Source organism: Poecilia reticulata, chromosome 2, assembly GCF_904066995.2.
Source record: "Poecilia reticulata chromosome 2, P_reticulata-male-v2, whole genome shotgun sequence".
NCBI lineage: Eukaryota > Metazoa > Chordata > Actinopteri > Cyprinodontiformes > Poeciliidae > Poecilia > Poecilia reticulata.
In genome coordinates this window covers 39,735,174-39,754,906 of record NC_088831.1, presented here as the reverse complement: position 1 = coordinate 39,754,906, position 19,733 = coordinate 39,735,174, and the positions used below count along the sequence as shown (strand labels likewise).

Genomic DNA, 19,733 nt, shown 5'->3' with positions numbered 1-19,733 from the left:
GTTTCTGCAAATGTGCAGAGATCAAGAACTCCCTTTATTTGTAATCAACAATGTCTAACAAAAGAATAAAAAGCAGTATACTGCATGGTGCAATACGGTGCATCTCAGGTTAATTTAAAGTAGAAAAATTGACAAGATGTACATTAAACATATATGTGCATAAAAATAAGAGACTATAAGAAGTGAGAAAACTGTGTAAATAACAGAAAAATAAAAACTTAAGTTTGTTGAGATCAATGATGATTATAATGTGTAACAGCTGCTGGAGGGAAGGGTTTCTTATGCTTCTTTGTGCACATAAGATGCATTGGAATCGGTATTAGATAAAGCATTTGAATGGCCACATATACTGGACACCCACTTTCATTTTGACTGTTACTGTAATTATCATTTTCTTCATGTTTACTTCAGATTTTTTTAAAAAGTTTTGTGAGTAATTTAGAAAATCTTGTTGTGAAAATATTCATTGTGTAGCATATACATTTTTTTGATTTTGTTATTGAAATAAGTTTGTTCAATATGCATGAATGCATACAGGATTAAAAAAAAAACAAAAAAAAACAAACATCCATCTCATTTAACGTGAAATTTCCATTATTGACAGAACAAAACAGATGTTCAGAACGACTCTTAGAATCATTCTTAGAATATAAATGGAGTAAATCAATCTGGAATGAATGAGCTTCTAAACATTAAAAGTAATTGTCAATTAAAAATAAGCTACTTTGTATTGAAGCAAAACTGGAGGATATTGGTTTTCTATTTGTCTTTATTTTCATTCTTGATCAATGCTGGGAAATTAATCGCGTCTGTCTGAACTGTATCTGCGAATAGAAATGTCAGGATAATAAAAGCTAAAAGGAAAATGGAAAATAAGTCCTGTCACCTGTAGTTGCTGCTAACTTGAAAAACAAGCCAGAACCCACAGGACCTGGGGGTCATTTAATAACAGAAATGGACAAGATGATGTTTTATTTTAAGCGAGCTGTTGAAGAGACGGCTGTGAAGGTTACTGCTTTACTTGTGCTGCATATTAATGAAACTTAGCCTTTTGAAAAACAATGTGTAACTGGACTCTTCTTTGGCACAACTAACATCTGTACATCATCCTTATCAACATACACAGCTTGTCTTAATTGCTCCTACAGCATGCAGTGTTATTTAGCCGGCTTTAGCTAATCAAGGTAAACATGTTTTCAAAAGCTGATTATGCTTAACAGGCTTTGTTGTGTCTCCATTTGCTCGTGGATTTAAGATTAACTGAGTCCCTAGTAAGAAAATATATAATAATGCATCCTCAATTTTTAAACTGATTTATAATCAACAATTTTGACCCCAAAGTCCAATATGGCTTCCATTATTATTAAACTGTTTATTTCCAGTTCTGACTCTCAGGTCTTAAATCCAAACAACACACAGCAGTGCACAACTATTTATTTAGTCTGTGAATTCCTGCATGCACCGTTGTCTTTTGTGAGATTAACTCACAGTGCCCATGTTACCCACACTTTAAATAGAGTTTATTGAGCTCAAGAGGAATTGTGATGACTACCATTATCAGGATAGAGAAGAGGAAAGTGAGGAAAATGTGAGTTGATTACAGTCAATATTGTTCTCATGATATTCAGTAAGTTTTTTTATTTAATTTTTTTTATTGTGCTGTCCTCGTTGTAAAACTAGAGGTAGAAATTAGAACTGAAAGTACAGAAATGTTAATTTAATTTTACGATTCTAGCATTGAAATTACACGAGTAAGCACACATTTTAATGCGAATCATTTCTTCTCTTGTCTTTTCTAGGATGTGGTCTGGGGATTGAACTCCTTGTTTACTGTAAGTAAAACTTTTTTTGATGGTAAAATTGACACATTTAACTCTAATTTCAACCATCAGGAGCCAAACTCTAACATAATGCTGCAGTTTCTGCTGAATGGCCCCCAAACAGGCCACTGAAGAAGTGTTAAAATGGATTACTCCAAATATTCAGTCACAGAATATTTTTTGACCCCAGTAAATCTTCACTGCCAAAGTTTCTCATTGTATTAACATGGAGTTATTCTAAAGCCAGATCCAAATAAACAAGGTCACTGTTAATCCCTCTTTAAAGATGTACTGAGACCATAAATTCCGACTTGGGGGAAATCATGAATCTCGTTATGAAGAACACTTTGATGCAACTTTGAGGTCGAACCGAGAAAATTAGAGTGCAAGTCACGTTTTGGAGACGCCACCCGGCTCAGGAAGCTCGCTACTGCCACCTCTCCTCGGGGTACGCAGTTATACTTTATGTTTCTCGTGAAAAGAAAATGATACTGATACGATTAACCTTTTAAAAATATATCTTGTTGATGAAAGAATGGAAAAATTCAAAAGGCGACATAAAAACTACCTGAAACAAGACAAATATGCTACATAATAAATCAAGCATATACTTTACCACAACTGATGATTGAATATACAAATTTAAATAGACTTTTTATTGATTATTTGTTGAAAATATCTGTTCTTACCCTGAGGTTAGCACTGTGTTCATGGTGATAATGGTGATCTTACCACTTTATTAGGAAATAACCTCCCAGGCCGTCCTCTCTTTTTATCTCTTAATAGCACGCCTGCCTCTCTTGTTGTGTGTGGCGTCGCTAAGGCGACTGTGTTATTAAACCGTTTTGTTTGTCGCAGTGACAGGCGCTGCGGTGACATTACACACAGTTGGTGGTGTTGAAGTGGATTTTATTTCCCACGACAGCTTTTCCTAATTAACAACATTTGACCCACAGAATGAAGAGCTGAGTCCTGAAAGTATGCTAATAAAATGACAGAGCCCCTAGGCACAAATAGTTTAGAAGTGATGAATGTTTTTCAATGTTTGACTCAACATCTCTGCTGTGGTACTTTTTATTATTATTATTGTGGTTATTTTTAATCAGGCCTTCTCTTAATTTACCTTTCCTATTCTTCTGCAGGACCTGCTGAACTTTGACGACCCACTGAACATCGATGCAGCAGAACATCATCTGAGAGACAAGGTGAGGTACAGTCAGGACGAATTTAGGTCTCTTTTCATCATCACATTAGGAGATGCTGCAAGCAAGGATTGTGGACTTTTAAATGCATTTAATTCACTTTTGCATAATTTCTGAGAATCGCCTGCAGTCTTTTTAATAAATTTTACATCTGCTTGTGTGAACAACCTGCATAAAAATCTGTTTAAACCAGATCATCACCGTGCAGCTGCGACACTTCCTGCTGCAGCTTTTTCTGAAACACCATGGGATTTAGTTGCTGTTGTAGGAGGTGTAATGTGATAATAGAAATGCTTTAGTTTGGTGTAGTGGGCTGAAGCTGCCTTTCTGGGAACACAGTGACTGTGGACACTCCAAGGCTGTGTTCACAGGGAGACACTTGGCCACGCACTGCTGCTAAATTTGGTAACTCTACAGTAGACGACAGGAGGTTCAGTTTGCAAATCAAATAATCATATTAAAGCAGGTCCCTGGATCTTGCGCTCTTTACTGCTGTGGGAATTGATCAGCTTAATTCAGCGTAATGGTGTTGAAGCTTTGTGCAGTGAAACCATCTGGAAACCATTCTTCAGGATTAATTAAATCCTTTCTTTCCCTCTGCTCTAAATTTTACAGTGCATTAAAAAGCAATCTGATTCAAACAGGATAAGGATGAGTAATCGATGCACAAATTAGCAGTAGTCTATCTTGCAAAAGTATTGATATTTTCAGTTTTTATGAGAAAAGGTTCAAAGGTTATGAAGGTTTTATGGGGTAATGTCATATCATCCAAAAATACCTACTTACTATCTTAAATTTATGAGATCGTTATTCTTACACAATCAAAAATAAATCCCAGTTTGTTTGTTACTGAGGGAGCCAGGATTTGTCATGTGGCAATTGTAAAAATAATATTGTACCATAAATTCACAGTTCAAGTGGCTTTAAAGTTTTAGAAAAACAGCAGGTGGGATCTTTACGCTGTCAGTGTTAAGATCTGAGCTCCTGTTTTCTGCAGTCGGACTCTGGGTTCTACTGAGTCAGGCAGCAGCTGAAGGTCTAAGTGAAGAGACTTGTACGCAGATAAATAGTCATAAACCTTAATGAAGATTAAGTAATGTAGTCAAGAAATGAAGGGCAAAAGTAATCAACAATTCTAAACTTTATTTCATTTCATTATACTGCCGCTGATGCTAAAGCCATATTTCTTTATTGAAATTTGCATAATTTTGTCTTTGATGATGAACTGTAATAGTATGCTATAGTTTCTGACTAGTTTTTGACTGCCTTGGTCAACAAAATCTTTTTTATTAACACGATTTTTTAACACATGAATTGAGTATTATGTTTTTTTACTGTACTTGCTTTATTATTAACCATAGCGGCTAATTCCTTTACTACTGATCAGAGGAATAATGAGGTTATTTTTACGTCTTCACAATTTTGTAGATTTAGACTTTGTCAGATATGAAACAACCAGATCAAATGGGGTCAAAATATCCATCATTTTTTCAAACCTATTGGACCCTTCAAGTTAAAATGTTGTTATTTTTACATTGACAAAACATTAGGTTACTCTCAGACAAGTATGTTGTCAGTGTTGGATGCTGTTATGCTGGATTTGTCCATTTTATGCAGCACAAGAACTAGTAAACATATGGTTCTTGCTCACAGTTCAGTTCTAAAATCCCAGTTCTCTGCATGCTATCAGTAATACTAATGGTGCTGGTCGGTGGACCGCAGGAGGTTCATTAGGGGCTTACATATGACTTCAGAGATGGTCTGCAGCGAAGCAGACACCATACGCTTTGCAGTGCTCTGCCTCCTGCTGGATGGTGTCTCAGCACCTTACATTTCTATTTCCGTTCTCTGTTTCCACCAGAGTCTGATGTGCTGTGACGCAGCAGAAAAGATGCAATGTTGGACTAAGAAATGTTAAGACACTGATGTCTTGTGTAAATATCCGAAGTCTGTTCTGGTAGCAGGAACTACCGGCGGTACGACACCTGAGCTCATCTGAAGATGATTGATGGAAGCGTTAAAAACAAACCTCTTTTAATGCGTTACGTAAATCTATTTTGAGCATATTTAGAGCTGCTTCACCGTCCTGTTGTTCTTCTATGAAGTCGCAACAGCTGAAAACATGAAGTTGTTCAACCATGACCCCCCTCCCGTTGAGTCACAGTGTGCTATAATCAACTTCAGGAGTGAGCGGATAGAGGTGTGGGAGTTGTGTGTGTGTGTGTGTGTGTGTGTGTATGTGAATTCTTTTATATGTAGATGGATTTGCTTTTGTGTGTTGGAGCTTTTAAAGTGGTGCTACTCCTCTGGCTGCTCTCTGAATACATTACCGGTTAAAGTGGCTGAAAGGTAGCATTCTCAGAGGCTGAATCTAGTGTGCAGTTTGTTACCGACTTCAATTTCTGACAACTAGTTTGAGTACTATAATAAATATCTAAAATCCTATTTCTAGATATCCTGGACATTTTTAATCTATTTTAAAACTAAATCAAGGCCAGACAGAGAAGACTACGTTTATCCTTTCAAACATTTCTGTTTGATGATTTGTAAGAGCACTTTAAAAAGCAAACACACACTGACATTTGAAGTCCTTTTTACCAATTATCTTTGCCCAGTATTTATATAAATAGGGCATTTTGACAGACAGATTGCCATCTGGTTTCCTGGCACCCAGAATCTACGACTAAGGTATTTATTTATTTATTTTTATTTTTTATTTTTGCTGTGGAAGTATTTTCTTTGGGTATCTCTGATTTTAATAAACATGGATTTTTCTTCCTCTTTTGACAACACCTACACTGCCTGAAAATTGCCCACTATAAGTATATTATATATGCTGTCAACAGCAAACTAAAACGACATTAATTTATAAGTTGTAATAAAAACACCACTCCATTTTTTTATTGAAGTCTCTGTATATTTTCAGCCTGCAGTTGATTTGCCCTCCAGCTTCAACACATCAATTGGTTTCTGTAAATGAGTGTTTTCTTGCAGTAGCATCATCTTAAATGGAACATTTTGAAAAATTCAAACCGTTCATTTGATTATATTTTATTAGATAATCTTAGTAATATCTGTGTGTCACAAAACCACTAATTGCACATTTATAGCTATAAATGGTATTTGTGGTATCCACTCTGTAATACATAAAGACTAGAAAGCACAACATTTAAGTAAGGCAAATACTATGGCATCACATTACTGCCAAAGACCCAGAGGAAGGTGTTAAGCAGTCTCAACAGCACATTTACGGATTGAGAGCGTATAGCTCTGATTGTGGGCATTTCCATTTATTTGCAGACCCATTTGCTACCCATTCTCCTCCCATCTGTTTGCTCTGGGAGGAAAATTGTGTTTGCTATCTGTGTTTAAAGGGCGTATTTGCCAGGTGTTTGTAATAACTCTTCTGATTGTTCTGATTGGCCAGATTTTAGCTTAAAATCTAGCCATTAAACAACATTATACAAGTGTATAACTTTGTTGCTTAGCTGATCTTGCTAGTCCTATTTTAACAACATAAATCAAGTGGAAGCGAACAATGGTACAGGCAGAGCTTATCAATATCTAGCTGCAATATTTATACAAAAATGGCCGTAAAAACTGAACTACAGTGAAACAGGTGAAGAAGTCTCATACTGTCCTCACCGTAATGAAAAGTACGCATTGGTACTTGCAACACAAGGATTGAAAAAGTTTTTTGCCCTAAACCCTGATGTGATATGGAGCATCTGTTCACCTTCTGTTCAAGTATAACACCTCGGAGAATCTGTAACTGCCTCAGCACCACAGTTCACTTCCTCCTTTCCTGATAAAATCTGCACATTTCCACTAATTATACCGATCGTTTGCTGAGACCACCTGTCCTGGTCTCTACCCTCATCAGTTATCTCGTGTGGTTTAGCTTTTCATCAAGATTTAGTCACATCAAGCACGCTGACACACAATCCATTTACTCCATCCTGATTGGAGCTCTGCTCCCCTCATCAGCTTTCCTCCTGCCAGCTCAAAACTCTGTGGGCCTGTGTAGACCCTCATTAGGGTACCAAAGGTAGACCACATTGATCCTCTTTGTCTCAGTGTGTAAACAGAAACAGAGCTCACTTATTGGGTATGCAGTCTTTAACTCTTTGCAACTCAACAACATCTGGTCAAGTTTCAGTGGATTATTCTATACTATGAAAGTACATTACAGATGATCTGTCTTTGACAAACCACTGAAAATACTGTTCCTGCACTGTGGGGGCAAGTCAGATGCTCAAATATGTGTCTGCAGGTAAACCAGACTTGGTTATAACATATTTCACAGATAATTGAGTCTTTAGTTAGATTTGTGTGCTCTCTCACTTTTTTCTCTCCTGCAGTGAATGGTGCATGGGGTAATGTGCGTTTGAGAGGTCTAAACCAAACTGCAGCATAACAACAGATCTTATTATTGCTTTTGTTTTCTGCAGACACAGCGCCCTCCACAATAATTGGCACCCCCGTTGAAGATGTGTGAAAAGCCCTTGAACACATTCTGCTGTTTTCACCTTTACTTGAGAAAACCGCAGCATTTTATTAGGATGCATTTATTCAGCTGGTACAAAAACGGCTGTTTCTTATACCAAGTTACCTGTTCAGTTAAAAAACAAACAAACATGAATTTGTTATTGTGGTTTCACTCAATACTGTATTTAAGTTTAAAAGAAAACCTAAAAAAGTCACAAATGTACATTATAATAGCCACTGTTTGATATCGCTGTCAAATACAGTCATTTGAATTGGTCACCTAATGTCTCTCTTTATATTTCATATATTGTGGCAGATGCAGTAGTGGCAGATAAACCTCTTTGGTGTTTTTAGCCCTTGCATTTACACATTATCAGATCTTATTTATCACTGGGCAACTTTTATCCTGAGGTCTAATACATTTCTCTGATGTGATTGCGTTGAAAGGATAAATATTTGGTTTCATTATGCATAAATCAGTCTGATTAATAGACATGATTTCAGTGTCAGATCAGAGCTAGTGCAGAACCAGTTCTTAACTGGTTCTATAAAAAAATATGTCACCAAACTGCTCTCCTCCATTAATTATTAAAACCTTACTTGGTTTTATTTTAGGTTCCCTTAGACTTTGCTGTGCTTGCAGACTGTTTATCTACAAATATTTATGTATTTTTCTTTTTAAATATGTAAGCAGACTCATTATTATTCCCTGTCAAATTTGTAAAGGCTGCCTTAGACTACAGTTAGTAGTTGTGGTCACCCGATTAATAGTGCTGGAGTAGGGTGCACCACTTCAACAAGGATTCATAATTAAGAACAATCATTAATAAAACAGCTGACACTTTTTATGAACTGAACTGCAAACAGCTGGTAAAAGCTTAGACGTCTGCAGTCAATTGAACCACATTTGCAGCATTGTTTCATTCAACTTCTTTCTAATTTTGAAGCCCAGAGTTTCCTAATTCTACCCCAAATATGACGGAATAATGTGAAATTAACTAAAATTCTTGCTATCACAAGTTAGTTGTTAGTTTTCAAAAGCCCTGGACAGAGGTTTTAATTAATTCCCCCATCCCTACAAACGTTGGTGCAACGGTTGTTTTACTACTTTATTACATTTTTTTTACCTTTGATTTGATGTTGTTATGAAAGTACTACTACTGTTTTTGGACTGGAACTGCAATTCCTCACCTCTTACTTTGTGATAGTTGATGGAATAAACCAATGGGAGTCAATTAAGATAGAATAGATTATAGATAAACCACTGCTAGTTTTGAACAAAGGAGTTCAACTGAGACATGTCTTTTCATTGTAGCATTTGTTTTCTCATTGAAACCTTCTTTTGTTTTTGTTGCAGCAGTCATTGCTGAATCACAATTTTTGAATCACTGCTTTTCAGTAAAAAGTGTAATGAAAAAATTGTTTTTTTGTATAAAAATATTCTTGTGTGAATCCAAATGTGACAAAAGCTCAAATCCACCATTTTGCAACTTACATTCTGCCTTTAAATCACTCTTGATTTTTGTGTCTGCTTCATGTTAAATGTAGCATCTTGTGGGCTCTAGTTGAGCTTTATTCTCATTTGGAAAGCGAGTGTTTGCATCCATGAGGTTTAATTTACCTCCAGATGTCTGTGATCTGGCTCATGCATTTTGAAAACCTGTACATAACTCTGGATGGGCATAACAACCTGCTGTTAGTGAAAAGGTCCAGAGAAAAGAAGGTTTTATTTACTTAGTACATTCAGCCCAACCAAAGTTAGTAATTTGCCATCTCAGCCACTTTTCTGCTGAAAGAAAACTTTGAAACAAAGCAAAGGGGAATGTGTTGCTTATGTGATGTCATTAAATGGGTTATTTCACTGATTGTTGTTCTAATTGAATTTATGTGATGTTAATTAGATCATCTCTTTGTTTTCTCCCACTTTGCTTTGACGCTTTAGTTTCTGGGCATCTACATGTCAGTTTAGGACAATGTTTCTTAGTGTGCTACTTTGTTACCTGAACTAAAAAAACACATGTAAGAAGCCCTAATTGTGACAAAGTCAATCATGATGTTTGACATTTTCACATTTTCGTTGCTGTCGGCTCACCTTGCAAACAGTTTCCCCTCATAACTGAGAAGAAGAAAGTTGCTTAATGTGATTGTTTCTTGACGTCTGTCATAAATAAAGGTTTACAGCTGAGTTCACAAAGAGCCAACATCTCTGATGTACATGAGGTGTACGCAGATTTCCAGAAGTACAGGAAGTCATTTAAGGGATTGTTGAAGTTGGGACGTGATGTCCTTTTTGAAGCTGAGAAAGCCAGGAATGAAACGACACTTGCATTTTTTTTTTCAAATCAACTGAAGCCTTACTTTCACATTTTACAAAAACTTTACAAACACTTTTGAAAGTTGATTTTCAGGGAATCTGTATCATTAATATAGCATTTTTGTAGAACTATTTTTTATATTAAAAATTTATTTAAACTGGGTGTTAAAGTAGCTCACTGAGACCTGAACTAAAGGACAATCTGCAGTCCTCATTCCAGATTTGACTTTTTCATGACTTTTGTATTTCTACAGATAATATTCAAAGCCAACTTCTCCTGTGAATCAGTTTATGTCACTAGATTGTCATTAGCAGCTAATTAGCCAGTACACGTACCCTCTGCATCGTTAGTTGTTAGAGTCAAATAGGGCTTGTCCAGCAACACAAGTTTGAACTGCATCATTACATTTTGAAAGTTACTTTAACCAACTATAAAGCATCCATCCATCCATTTTCTTGACACCCTTGTCCCTTAGTGGGGTCGGGAGGTGCTGGTGCCTATCTCCAGCTAACGTTCCGGGCGAGAGGCGGGGGTCACTCTGGACAGGTCGCCAGTATATTGCAGGGCAACACAGAGACACACAGGACACGCAACCATGCACACACACACTCACACCTAGGAACAATTTAGACAGACCAAGTAACCTGACAGACATGTTTTTGGACTGTGGGAGGAAACTGGAGTACCCGGAGAAAACCCACGCATTGCACAGGGAGAACATGCAAACTCCATGCAGAAAGACCGGGGCCGGGAATCGAACCCAGAACCTTCTTGCTGCAAGGCAACAACTCTACCAACTGCGCCACTGTGCAGCCCAACTACAAAGCAAATATTTGTATATTACAAACAAAAGCTGATACTTATTTTCTAGTGACACCTAGTGACCCTACCTATTTTCTTGTCTTGCACTGATTGCTTTTTCCTTAATTCAGCTAGTTTTTTGTCTATTCCTGGCAGTAGTGGCCCACTCCTTTAAGAAACTGATAATCAGTTCATGTGGATTTACTTAATGCAGGAGACATGTACATCATTTGTTTTTTTGCATAATATTTTTAAAGGTGAGCATTCATAAATCCAAATGTAGAATACTCAGTGTGCAAAAGAAATCTAACTGTATTTGTGTTTTAATATCAAATTATATTACGTTTTTACTTGGTTTTGTGCAGGAGTAGAATTAAGTATTGACAGCATAATGACTGGTGTGATATTACAATATTTTGAATTGAGAAACATAGTGTAATGTAGTATTTTTCTGTTTTGAAGCATGCATAAAGTGATGCCTGCTTGTGTTTTTCTACTCCATTTCAGCCAAAGTAAAAAAAACAAGCAAGAAAAACAAACAAGATTTCTTTTTTTCATTCACTGTAATGAAATAATATCTTAAAACATCTTGCAGACTTGCAGCTGACTTCCTGGATTTTATTGTTGTCAGTCTTAGTTATATCAATTCATGCACTTTATGGTACTTCAGGGGTTTTATTTGATGATTTTATTTTTCTTTTCAAACTCTGAGAACAAAAAGATTCAGTTGCTTACAGCAGGCTTCTTCTGAGTCAGTTCACCACTACCATTTATTTTAAAACCTTACTGTGCCACATAGATATTAAGTATAATAATCACATTCCTCTCGCAGTTTTGAAGTATCAAAAAAATGTTCAGTAGAAGAGCATACTCTGCAGAAATGTGTCTCCTCTGTGGATAGATTCATAAATAGCCGACATCTTTTGTCACTGGCAGGCGTCCAGCGTTTACATCCATGTTTCCACACATCATTTTTAACGCCATATGTTGCTCTTCCCCCTTGTCGACATGTTTAGGCTCACGTTCTCTCGCTTCCTCACTCGTACCCCAGTGACCGTTCTGAAGCCCAGCGCTGCCTGCGTAACTAACTCACTACTGGAACTGATGCATTGATGTCAGTGCTGCACACTTGAATGTGAACAATCCTGTTGGAGAGCAACATTAGCACAGAGAAATAGCAGTGATTTAATGGCCAAGACCCCTGGGGTGGTGGATGAGTAAATGGAAATAACGAGCATAAAAGATGACAAGAAGGGAGGGTTAGAAGAGACTGGTAGGCTGATGCTGCATAGCACCAAAATATGAGTGTGACGTCTTTACAAAAATAATAAATTGCTTTTACATTCAGGTATTGAAAACTTTTCCAGGCAGTTAGCTGCCGCTAATCCTATTATCGCCATGAATCAACATTGTGATGCGGGAACTTCTCAGTGTGGCATCATGTTGAAGTAGTTTTATTAGGTTTGTTCTGATTTGGGTTTTTTTTTTATAGACTTTTGTTCCTAATTGTCTTTTGTTGAGTCGTTGCATGTTTCGAAAATGATTCCCTCTGGTTTTGGATGCTGTGCAGAGGAAATCCTCGTTCTTGCTAGTGGTTAAAGATGTGATCTGCTGCAAAAACAGTCTAAAAGAAAAATTACTGCTTTCTTCTTATTGTCGAAGCTCTTTCTGTTTCTTTTTTTTTTTTACCACAACAGCGACTTAAGTGAAACTTAAGTACTACATGATTAACCACATTTAATCTCTTTTAAAGTTAGTTAAAACTTTTCCATTATACCATGAAAATAGTTGTTTAAACTTGAAATTGACTGTGATGTAAACTACAAAAAACTCTATCAAAAAGACTTTGTGCTGCTAGTCCAACCTTGAAACCATCAGGGGGTGGAATATCTCAATCATATATAGTTTTATTCCAGTGTTTCTACGTTAGAAGGTCAGGCACTAAATCCCTCTGAAGAAATGCGAGTCTTTTGGGAAACTTTCTGCATTTTAAGTGGATCTTTTTGTGCCCCAAGGTAAATCTCTCTCATATAAAATAAAGATGAGTTACTAATAATGCAGAAAGGCATATTTAGACATGTAAATGAAGAAAATTGTGTTGCACTGTGGTTATGTGAAACATCTCATCCCATATTGACAAAATGTAGAAGGGTTCAGGAAAGAAGCGTTTTGAGAAAGAAGGCAATTTGCCATCTGCCAAATTCTATGGTGATGATCTGTTAGCAGCTTTTCTACAGATGGGAGGAAGCGGTTAGATTAGCTCACTGGGAAGGCTCGCACTGGAAGTAGATGCCCAGTCAACCCAGTACAGATAGTGGGAGACAGTAGATGTCTCCCACGCCAAGCATGAAGATTTGCTGGACTGGAGAGCATGGTTTTATTTTCACTTATTGTAAATAGTCTACTGTCTTGAATGCACACATACACATGCACATTATGTACATTTAAAACAAAAATTCTACCCAGTTGCACATTTCTTTGGATCAAAGTAAGCTACTTTTGATAAGTGCACAGTATCTTAAGTTGTAATTTTACCCTTGGTGTATAGTATGTAATTCTCAATTTATTATATATATATATATATATATATATATATATATATATATATATATATATATATATATTAGAGATGTGCCGATCATGTTTTTTCCTTCCGATTCCGATCACCCATGAAGGCCGATCACTGATACCGATCACATAATTATTATTTTTTTTATCATAAGCACTACCGGTTACATTATGTGGAAAAAGGAACCATAAATTCACCTTAATTTAGATAAAAACTTGTTTTTAATAACTTTTTCCAAGAAACACACAAAACAGGCATTCTGCAAATTGTACTGCTATCGGTAATACTATCTTTAACAGACTGATAACATATGAAGGCTCTGAAGAGGCTAAATAATGCAAAGAGCCAAAATAAAACCTCTCAACATTGTCAAAAAAATTCAAGTATAAAACATAACATTCAAAGGCAAATACAAGTTCCATTACAATAAACAATCCAGAGTTACTGAATGAAAACTTCCTGATAGCATGGCGGCTAGCTGATTACTGCTAGTTCTGATTGGCTGTTTCTGACTGAGCGGAGTAATTATGCAGAGCAGGGAGGAGATCGATTATTTCTTTAGAGATTATCTGTCTCATGTTAGGACAGCGAAAGTTTTAATACGTATGTAAAATTAATTTTTTAGGTTAGATGCTGCAGCTTTAAACAGAGGTTTGGTGTGAGAGTCACTACCAGGTGGAGCAGAAGCGGCGCTCCGTCTGTGAAATATTACTACCTGTAGCGAGTAGCAGCGGTTCGACAGCGGGAACAGAACCAGCGTCTTACATCGCACCTCGAAGACTTAAAAATAATTTTGCGGGTTATTTGTTTAGCTTTCTGACCGTCATGCTAATCCGGGTGAGTGTTTGTAGCTGTGCGCTGCTTTACCTGCTATCTGATCCTCCATATGTCTTTTTTACTGCAGTGAGCCTCGATGTAGCCAAACTCCGTCAAGTATTGTTTTTATCCCATATTAAATTCGTTGTGTTGATGCATTTTGACCTGCTTCAATTTTCCGCCGCAACACGCAAACTTCCCCATTCACTCAGTGCGATATAGTTACACATCATTTAGGATTTGTTGCTGCGTGTTTGCTCAGTGTGAAGTAAAGAGACCAGCTGCACAGGCAGGCTGAGAAATGAGATGCAGGTGATCGGTTTGTGTGATCGGCAACAAGAGGCCGTGATCGGCGATCACCGATCATACACTTTTTCACGGAAATCGGCCGATTATGATCGGTGGCCGATTTTTTTTTTTTTTTGTCTTCATGTGAACATACATACCTGTCACTTTGCTGTTGCCGTACCTAATTTAGCCACTGTGGTAAAATAAAGGATATTTTTATTTAATTCTAAAATCAGACCTTTGGGAAACACTTTTGAGTTTATGCTGATTTTTCTGCTTCTACAATGAATTTAAATGATTAATTTGTTTAAAACGGTTAATCATAGACACAACATTCAAACCCCAGATTCACTCATTTTTCAATTAGATGTAGAGAAAGTGACCAAAAATACTATCAAATATGAAATTGCATCGGTCATATTTAAGGTTAACACAATGTCCTGGCTGTTGTTGAAGTTAATTAACTTCCCTAAAACATGTCTGTGCTTTGATCGTGCTTGCCCAGTGATCCCATTTAGAGTAGTTTCTTTCTTATCTGTTGCCTTCAGCTGAATGAACAGTTTAGTTTGGCTTTGTCTGTTTTTGTATGTTCTGCATAAAAGGCTGCACTTTAACAAGAGAGCTGTTGTAGTTCAAATTAACAGTCTCTGGTCTTTGATCCAAATCCAGGATGACGTGCGCACGGACTGCAAGGCATTCTCTGTGAGGTTTCACCAAATATTTGGCTGAAGGGATGTAGACACAAGCAACCAAAGCCAATAAAGTCTCTAGAAAATACAGCAAGCTGTTGTGTGAGGAGAGATAGGCAGCAAAATGTCAAAACAGAACAAGGCAAAGCGATCATGCAAAGAGCTCCCTTTAGAGCAGATTTACCCGGGAGGTATGGGTCAAAAGAACTATAGAAACCGACTGACACAATGCTTGGATTGTATGCATGGTTGAAAAGATGAAATACATATCACAAAGGTATGGTCAAGTTAAAAGAGAGCGAGTTAGAAAGAGATGGTAAACATGATTGGCAGGAATGTGACCAAGGAAAAGTCTTCTGCAAGCATGAATTCTGCTTTGTCACAGTTTTATCCGTTCAATGACAGTGTTTAATAAAAACCAGAAAAACTGAAGTAGTGGGGATGCACCAAGATGGAAATTCAGGCCGATATTGATATCCGATATTAATATTGCTGTTATGGCCGTTAACCAATATTTAAGTGTTATGTATATTTCACTACAGTTTTGACAGTTTGTGGAAAAAAACAGATGCAAATAAATATTGGTTGTTCATATCGACCATATCTGTTCATATCTGCTCAGTCTCACACCATTTCGCCTCACAACATTGGTCAGAAGACCAATGCTGAAATAGTTTGACCAGAGCCAGGTGTCACAACTTTCATCACCGCTCTATGTCAATGACAGACGATTTCGGTACTTTGGATATAGTAAATGACAGGCTTCACTCTAGGTGTGTTTGATCTTTCTTGGCCAATGATGTGGTTTTGCTCATTGTCTCCATCAATGGGATGCTGTGAAGAAGTTGACAATAATCCCTTTGGTCTTCCTAATAGTGAGGGAGAGATTGTTGTCCTTACACCGTTGGAGCAGTTGGCTCACCTGTAGTCAGTTTCATCGTTGTTTGTTGGTGATGAGGTCCACTACAGCCGCATCATCCAGACTTAATGATGTGGTTAGTGCTGCAGGTGTGTGTGCACAGTCATTGATCAGTAGTGTGAAAAGCAGCAAACTGTGTTTTTATATTAAACTGCCTGATGTCCAAACTTCATCAGCAGACGGACTGTGGTTTGCGTCTCTCAATTTAATTACAAAACAAACCGTTATTATCAATTAATAACGGTTAATTGATAACCGTAATTAACTCGTCAAAGTGGTTGGCTTTTTCTTCATCTTGACATAGGAGTCCTACTTCATGTTATTCAGGCCGTGGTCATCAGAGTCTGAGACTGACCCCATGAAGGAAAACAAGACTCACCCTTTCACCTTCCCTGGGGATTACTTAGTTCAGTTCTGTTGAATCCCTGGATGGCAGTAGGATCATAAATATGTTATTTTATGCTTTAGGCAGTCTGTAGCCCAGCCAAAGAACAAACAAAGGTCACATAAGTCATACATTCAGATTCAGGAAAGACATATTTAGTTTTAGATTTTGTGAAATGTGGAGAAAGTGAGCAAAAATGTCCACAGAACTAATGCATATTTAATTTACTGCTGCAGAAAAATGTCACGTACCCTAAGTGAGCTGTTTTTTATGGCTTTTTTCTTTGAAAAGATGCTTTTTTGCAAAGTCTCAACGTCTTTCCACTGAAGAAATATGACTCACTAAATGTATGGTGACACTGAAGAAGGATATATTTATATACATATGACTAATTTGTGACTTCATTATCAGTCACATCACCCCTGGTTATCCTGGGAATAGTACATGTGGTTGCTTTTGCTTTGCTTATGGATATCCAGTAGCTTACTGTGTGCTGCCATAAACAATGTGTTTTAAGTGTTCATACCCACTGACCATTTTATCAAAAACAAATCTTATAACATGCTTTCACATTAGAACCACAGACATTAATGGATAAAACTAATAAAAAGCAGTAAATGATTGAGAAGTAGAAGACAAAGTAGCAATTTCTTTACTTGTGTTTGTATAAAAATGGGGCTGCACAGTGACGCAGTTGGTAGAGCTGTTGCCTTGCAGCAAGAAGGTTCTGGGTTTGATTCCCGGCCCCAGTCTTTCTGCATGGAGTTTGCATGTTCTCCCTGTGCATGCGTGGGTTTTCTCCGGGTACTCCGGTTTCCTCCCACAGTCCAAAAACATGACTGTCAGGTTACTTGGTCTGTCTAAATTGTCCCTAGGTGTGAGTGTGAGTGTGTATGGTTGTTTATCCTGTGTGTCTCTGTGTTGCCCTGCGACAGACTGGCGACCTGTCCAGGGTGACCCCGCCTCTCGCCCGGAACGTTAGCTGGAGATAGGCACCAGCACCTCCCGACCCCACTGAGGGACAAGGGTGTCAGAAAATGGATGGATGGATGTATAAAAATGACCTGGTCTTGCATTCCTTTCACATTTCAGTTATGTGCTACTTCTGTTTGTGCTTCGCATAAAGTCAAAATAGGTTGCCTTGAAGTCAATGTGAAGGATTTTAAAGGTCATCAGTAGTTTTTTCGTTGCATTTTAGAGTTGCACATACGGCAAATAGAAGCATCTCAATAGTGTTTAATCTTCCATAACGCTCATCTTATCTTTCCCTCTTGTCCCCCCTCCCCTCTTTTCCACTCAGGAGGATTTTCGAAGTAAGGTTCAAGATTACATCAAGCACTACGCCAGATGATAAATGCATCGGCTTCCCCCAGCAGCCGTGCGACAAACAACCAAACTGCTCTACCTTGCCTCTGCTTATCTGGCCGACTCCTCCACGTGTGAAACAGCAGCAGACTCTTTGACTCTTACTACTCCCCTCCACCTCTATATGACACGGCAACCCCCGCAATAAACTTCACACTGCAGAAATAATAAAAAAAAGAAAAAAATAGTAAAAAAAACGAAACAGAATTATGACTGCTTCAAAGGAAGGACTTGCAAACGAAATATATGCTTTAATTATGCTAATAAGTTGATTGTTACAGCAGCAACAATGTCTGAGTCGGCGCCTCGCTAAGGTGAACACGAGCCTGTTGGGAACGAGCCGTGGCAGGAAAAACACAACATGGAGTTTCACATGACGTTTCACCGAAAAAGACCAGAAGTCACACTTGGCTGTTTTTAAATACAAGCTGAGAAAAGAACAAATATCTGTTACTATCAGCTCTCTGTTTCAGTGCCTGCATTGTTTGTGTTGTTTATGAGAAAGTGCATGGGAGTCCACAAATGTTCACACATGCAAAAAAAAACCAACAACAACAAAACAACAAAAAAGAGGGTGAGCACACACACTCACACGCGAAGGTTGCTCATTAGACAGCATGTGAATGATCACGTTTTGTTTCCGTTCTCAGAGCATGTTTGCGTTGTCCTGTGCTCAGCATTTAAATCACCTCTAATCTCTTTATACGTTGCTTCCAAGTTCTCCAGGTCTTTTTCTTTTGACTTTGTTGACTTTATTACCATAGTTTTTAATAATTTACAGAAATTGGGGGCGGTTTAAAATCTTTGCACAGTTCTCCAGCAGGTTACACACACAAAACATCTCATAGAGATCATTTGAGTGTTTTCAGCTCCAGATACATAAAATACTGCCATGAAAAACAAAAAGCCACATGTATCGTTTTTTTGTTTTTTTTTATTCACCCCCTTCTTCATCTGTGCTCTTCACACCTTCGTATCTCGATCACGGTGTGTATGAGGAGCTTATTGCAAACTAACAGTGCAATCCAAAAGTGCTTTGACATCTCACTGGCAAAGTTGGTTTTGTACTTAAATACTATCAAGTTTTAAGTGAAATCATGAGGACTTTAAATGACTGGTTCAGATTTAATTTTTGCACCCATGAGAAATAAATGGTGATGGACTTTTACCTGTTTGGTTTTTATTCCAGTTTCTCTTGATTTAATTAAGAAGCAATGGAACTGAAGTTAACATCACCTTACTTGATATCTTATAGCTAAAATATTTGGGGTAAAACTATCAGCAGTTGATAAAAATCATGAACTTGGTAGAGTTCAGATGATCCTTCGAACATCCTGGATGCAACAATTTGAATGACCAGGTCTGTCATTTAAATGAAATGTTTACGACTTGTATTTGGATGCTTCTTTGATATCCGGTCAAAGTGGACAACTCTAAAAGTATCAACATCTTTTTACTCAGAGGTTTATAATAAATTAACTGCATTAATATGTTAGAGACTCATAAAATATGTGCTATTTCAGTTTAATTTAGAAAGGAAAATGTTCTCATTTTGAAAGGTAATACAAACTTCATTTTTTAGGTTGATATGGGTTTGGAAGCGCTGCAAAAAGAAACAAATACTGTTTTTTTATTTTAAAATGAAAATTACACAGAAACAACCTATGCTAGCTACATATTCTTCTTCATATAGGAGAATATGTAAAGCAGCATTTGGTAATGGAGAATTTCACTTTTATGCATTTTTCACATTTATCTTCTTAACAAACAAAAATAACTTAAATGAATCATTTTATTCTGTTTACTCAAAATTGGGTTTGCAACTTTGAGTAAACAAAGTTACCCTTTACCACTAAAGGGTCTTTTAGGTTTTCTACAGCTACAGAACCTTTAAAAAGCGTCCACCACCTTGGATGTTTGAACCTTTTTATTGCTTTTACAAATCAATCATGAACAACAAAATTTGTATTTTTTGACCAACGGAAATTACAAAACCCCTCTAATATCAAAGTGGAAGCTGATTTCTGCAACATAATAAAGTTAAACTATATGTATTTTACATAGAAGTGATTGCAT

General features: G+C 37.2%; 1 protein-coding gene across 3 annotated transcripts in view; it reads left to right on the top strand.

Moving 5' to 3' along the window:
- ube2f (ubiquitin-conjugating enzyme E2F (putative)) overlaps nt 1-17,855 on the top strand; it is a 41,864-nt gene extending 24,009 nt beyond the window's left edge. The window contains exons 8-11 of one of the 3 annotated variants that reach the window (XR_532886.2): nt 1,518-1,588; nt 1,800-1,832; nt 2,963-3,025; nt 17,593-17,855. Coding sequence is in view for 2 of the 3 variants with exons in the window: in XM_008402372.3 (XP_008400594.1) it covers nt 1,800-1,832; nt 2,963-3,025; nt 17,593-17,643 (147 nt within the window). In the remaining variant the exon portion in view is untranslated. The remainder of the gene's footprint in view (nt 1-1,517; nt 1,589-1,799; nt 1,833-2,962; nt 3,026-17,592) is intronic. The other 2 variants (XM_008402372.3, XM_008402380.2) reach the window with 2 other exon arrangements.
- Nucleotides 17,856-19,733: the final 1,878 nt, after the last annotated feature.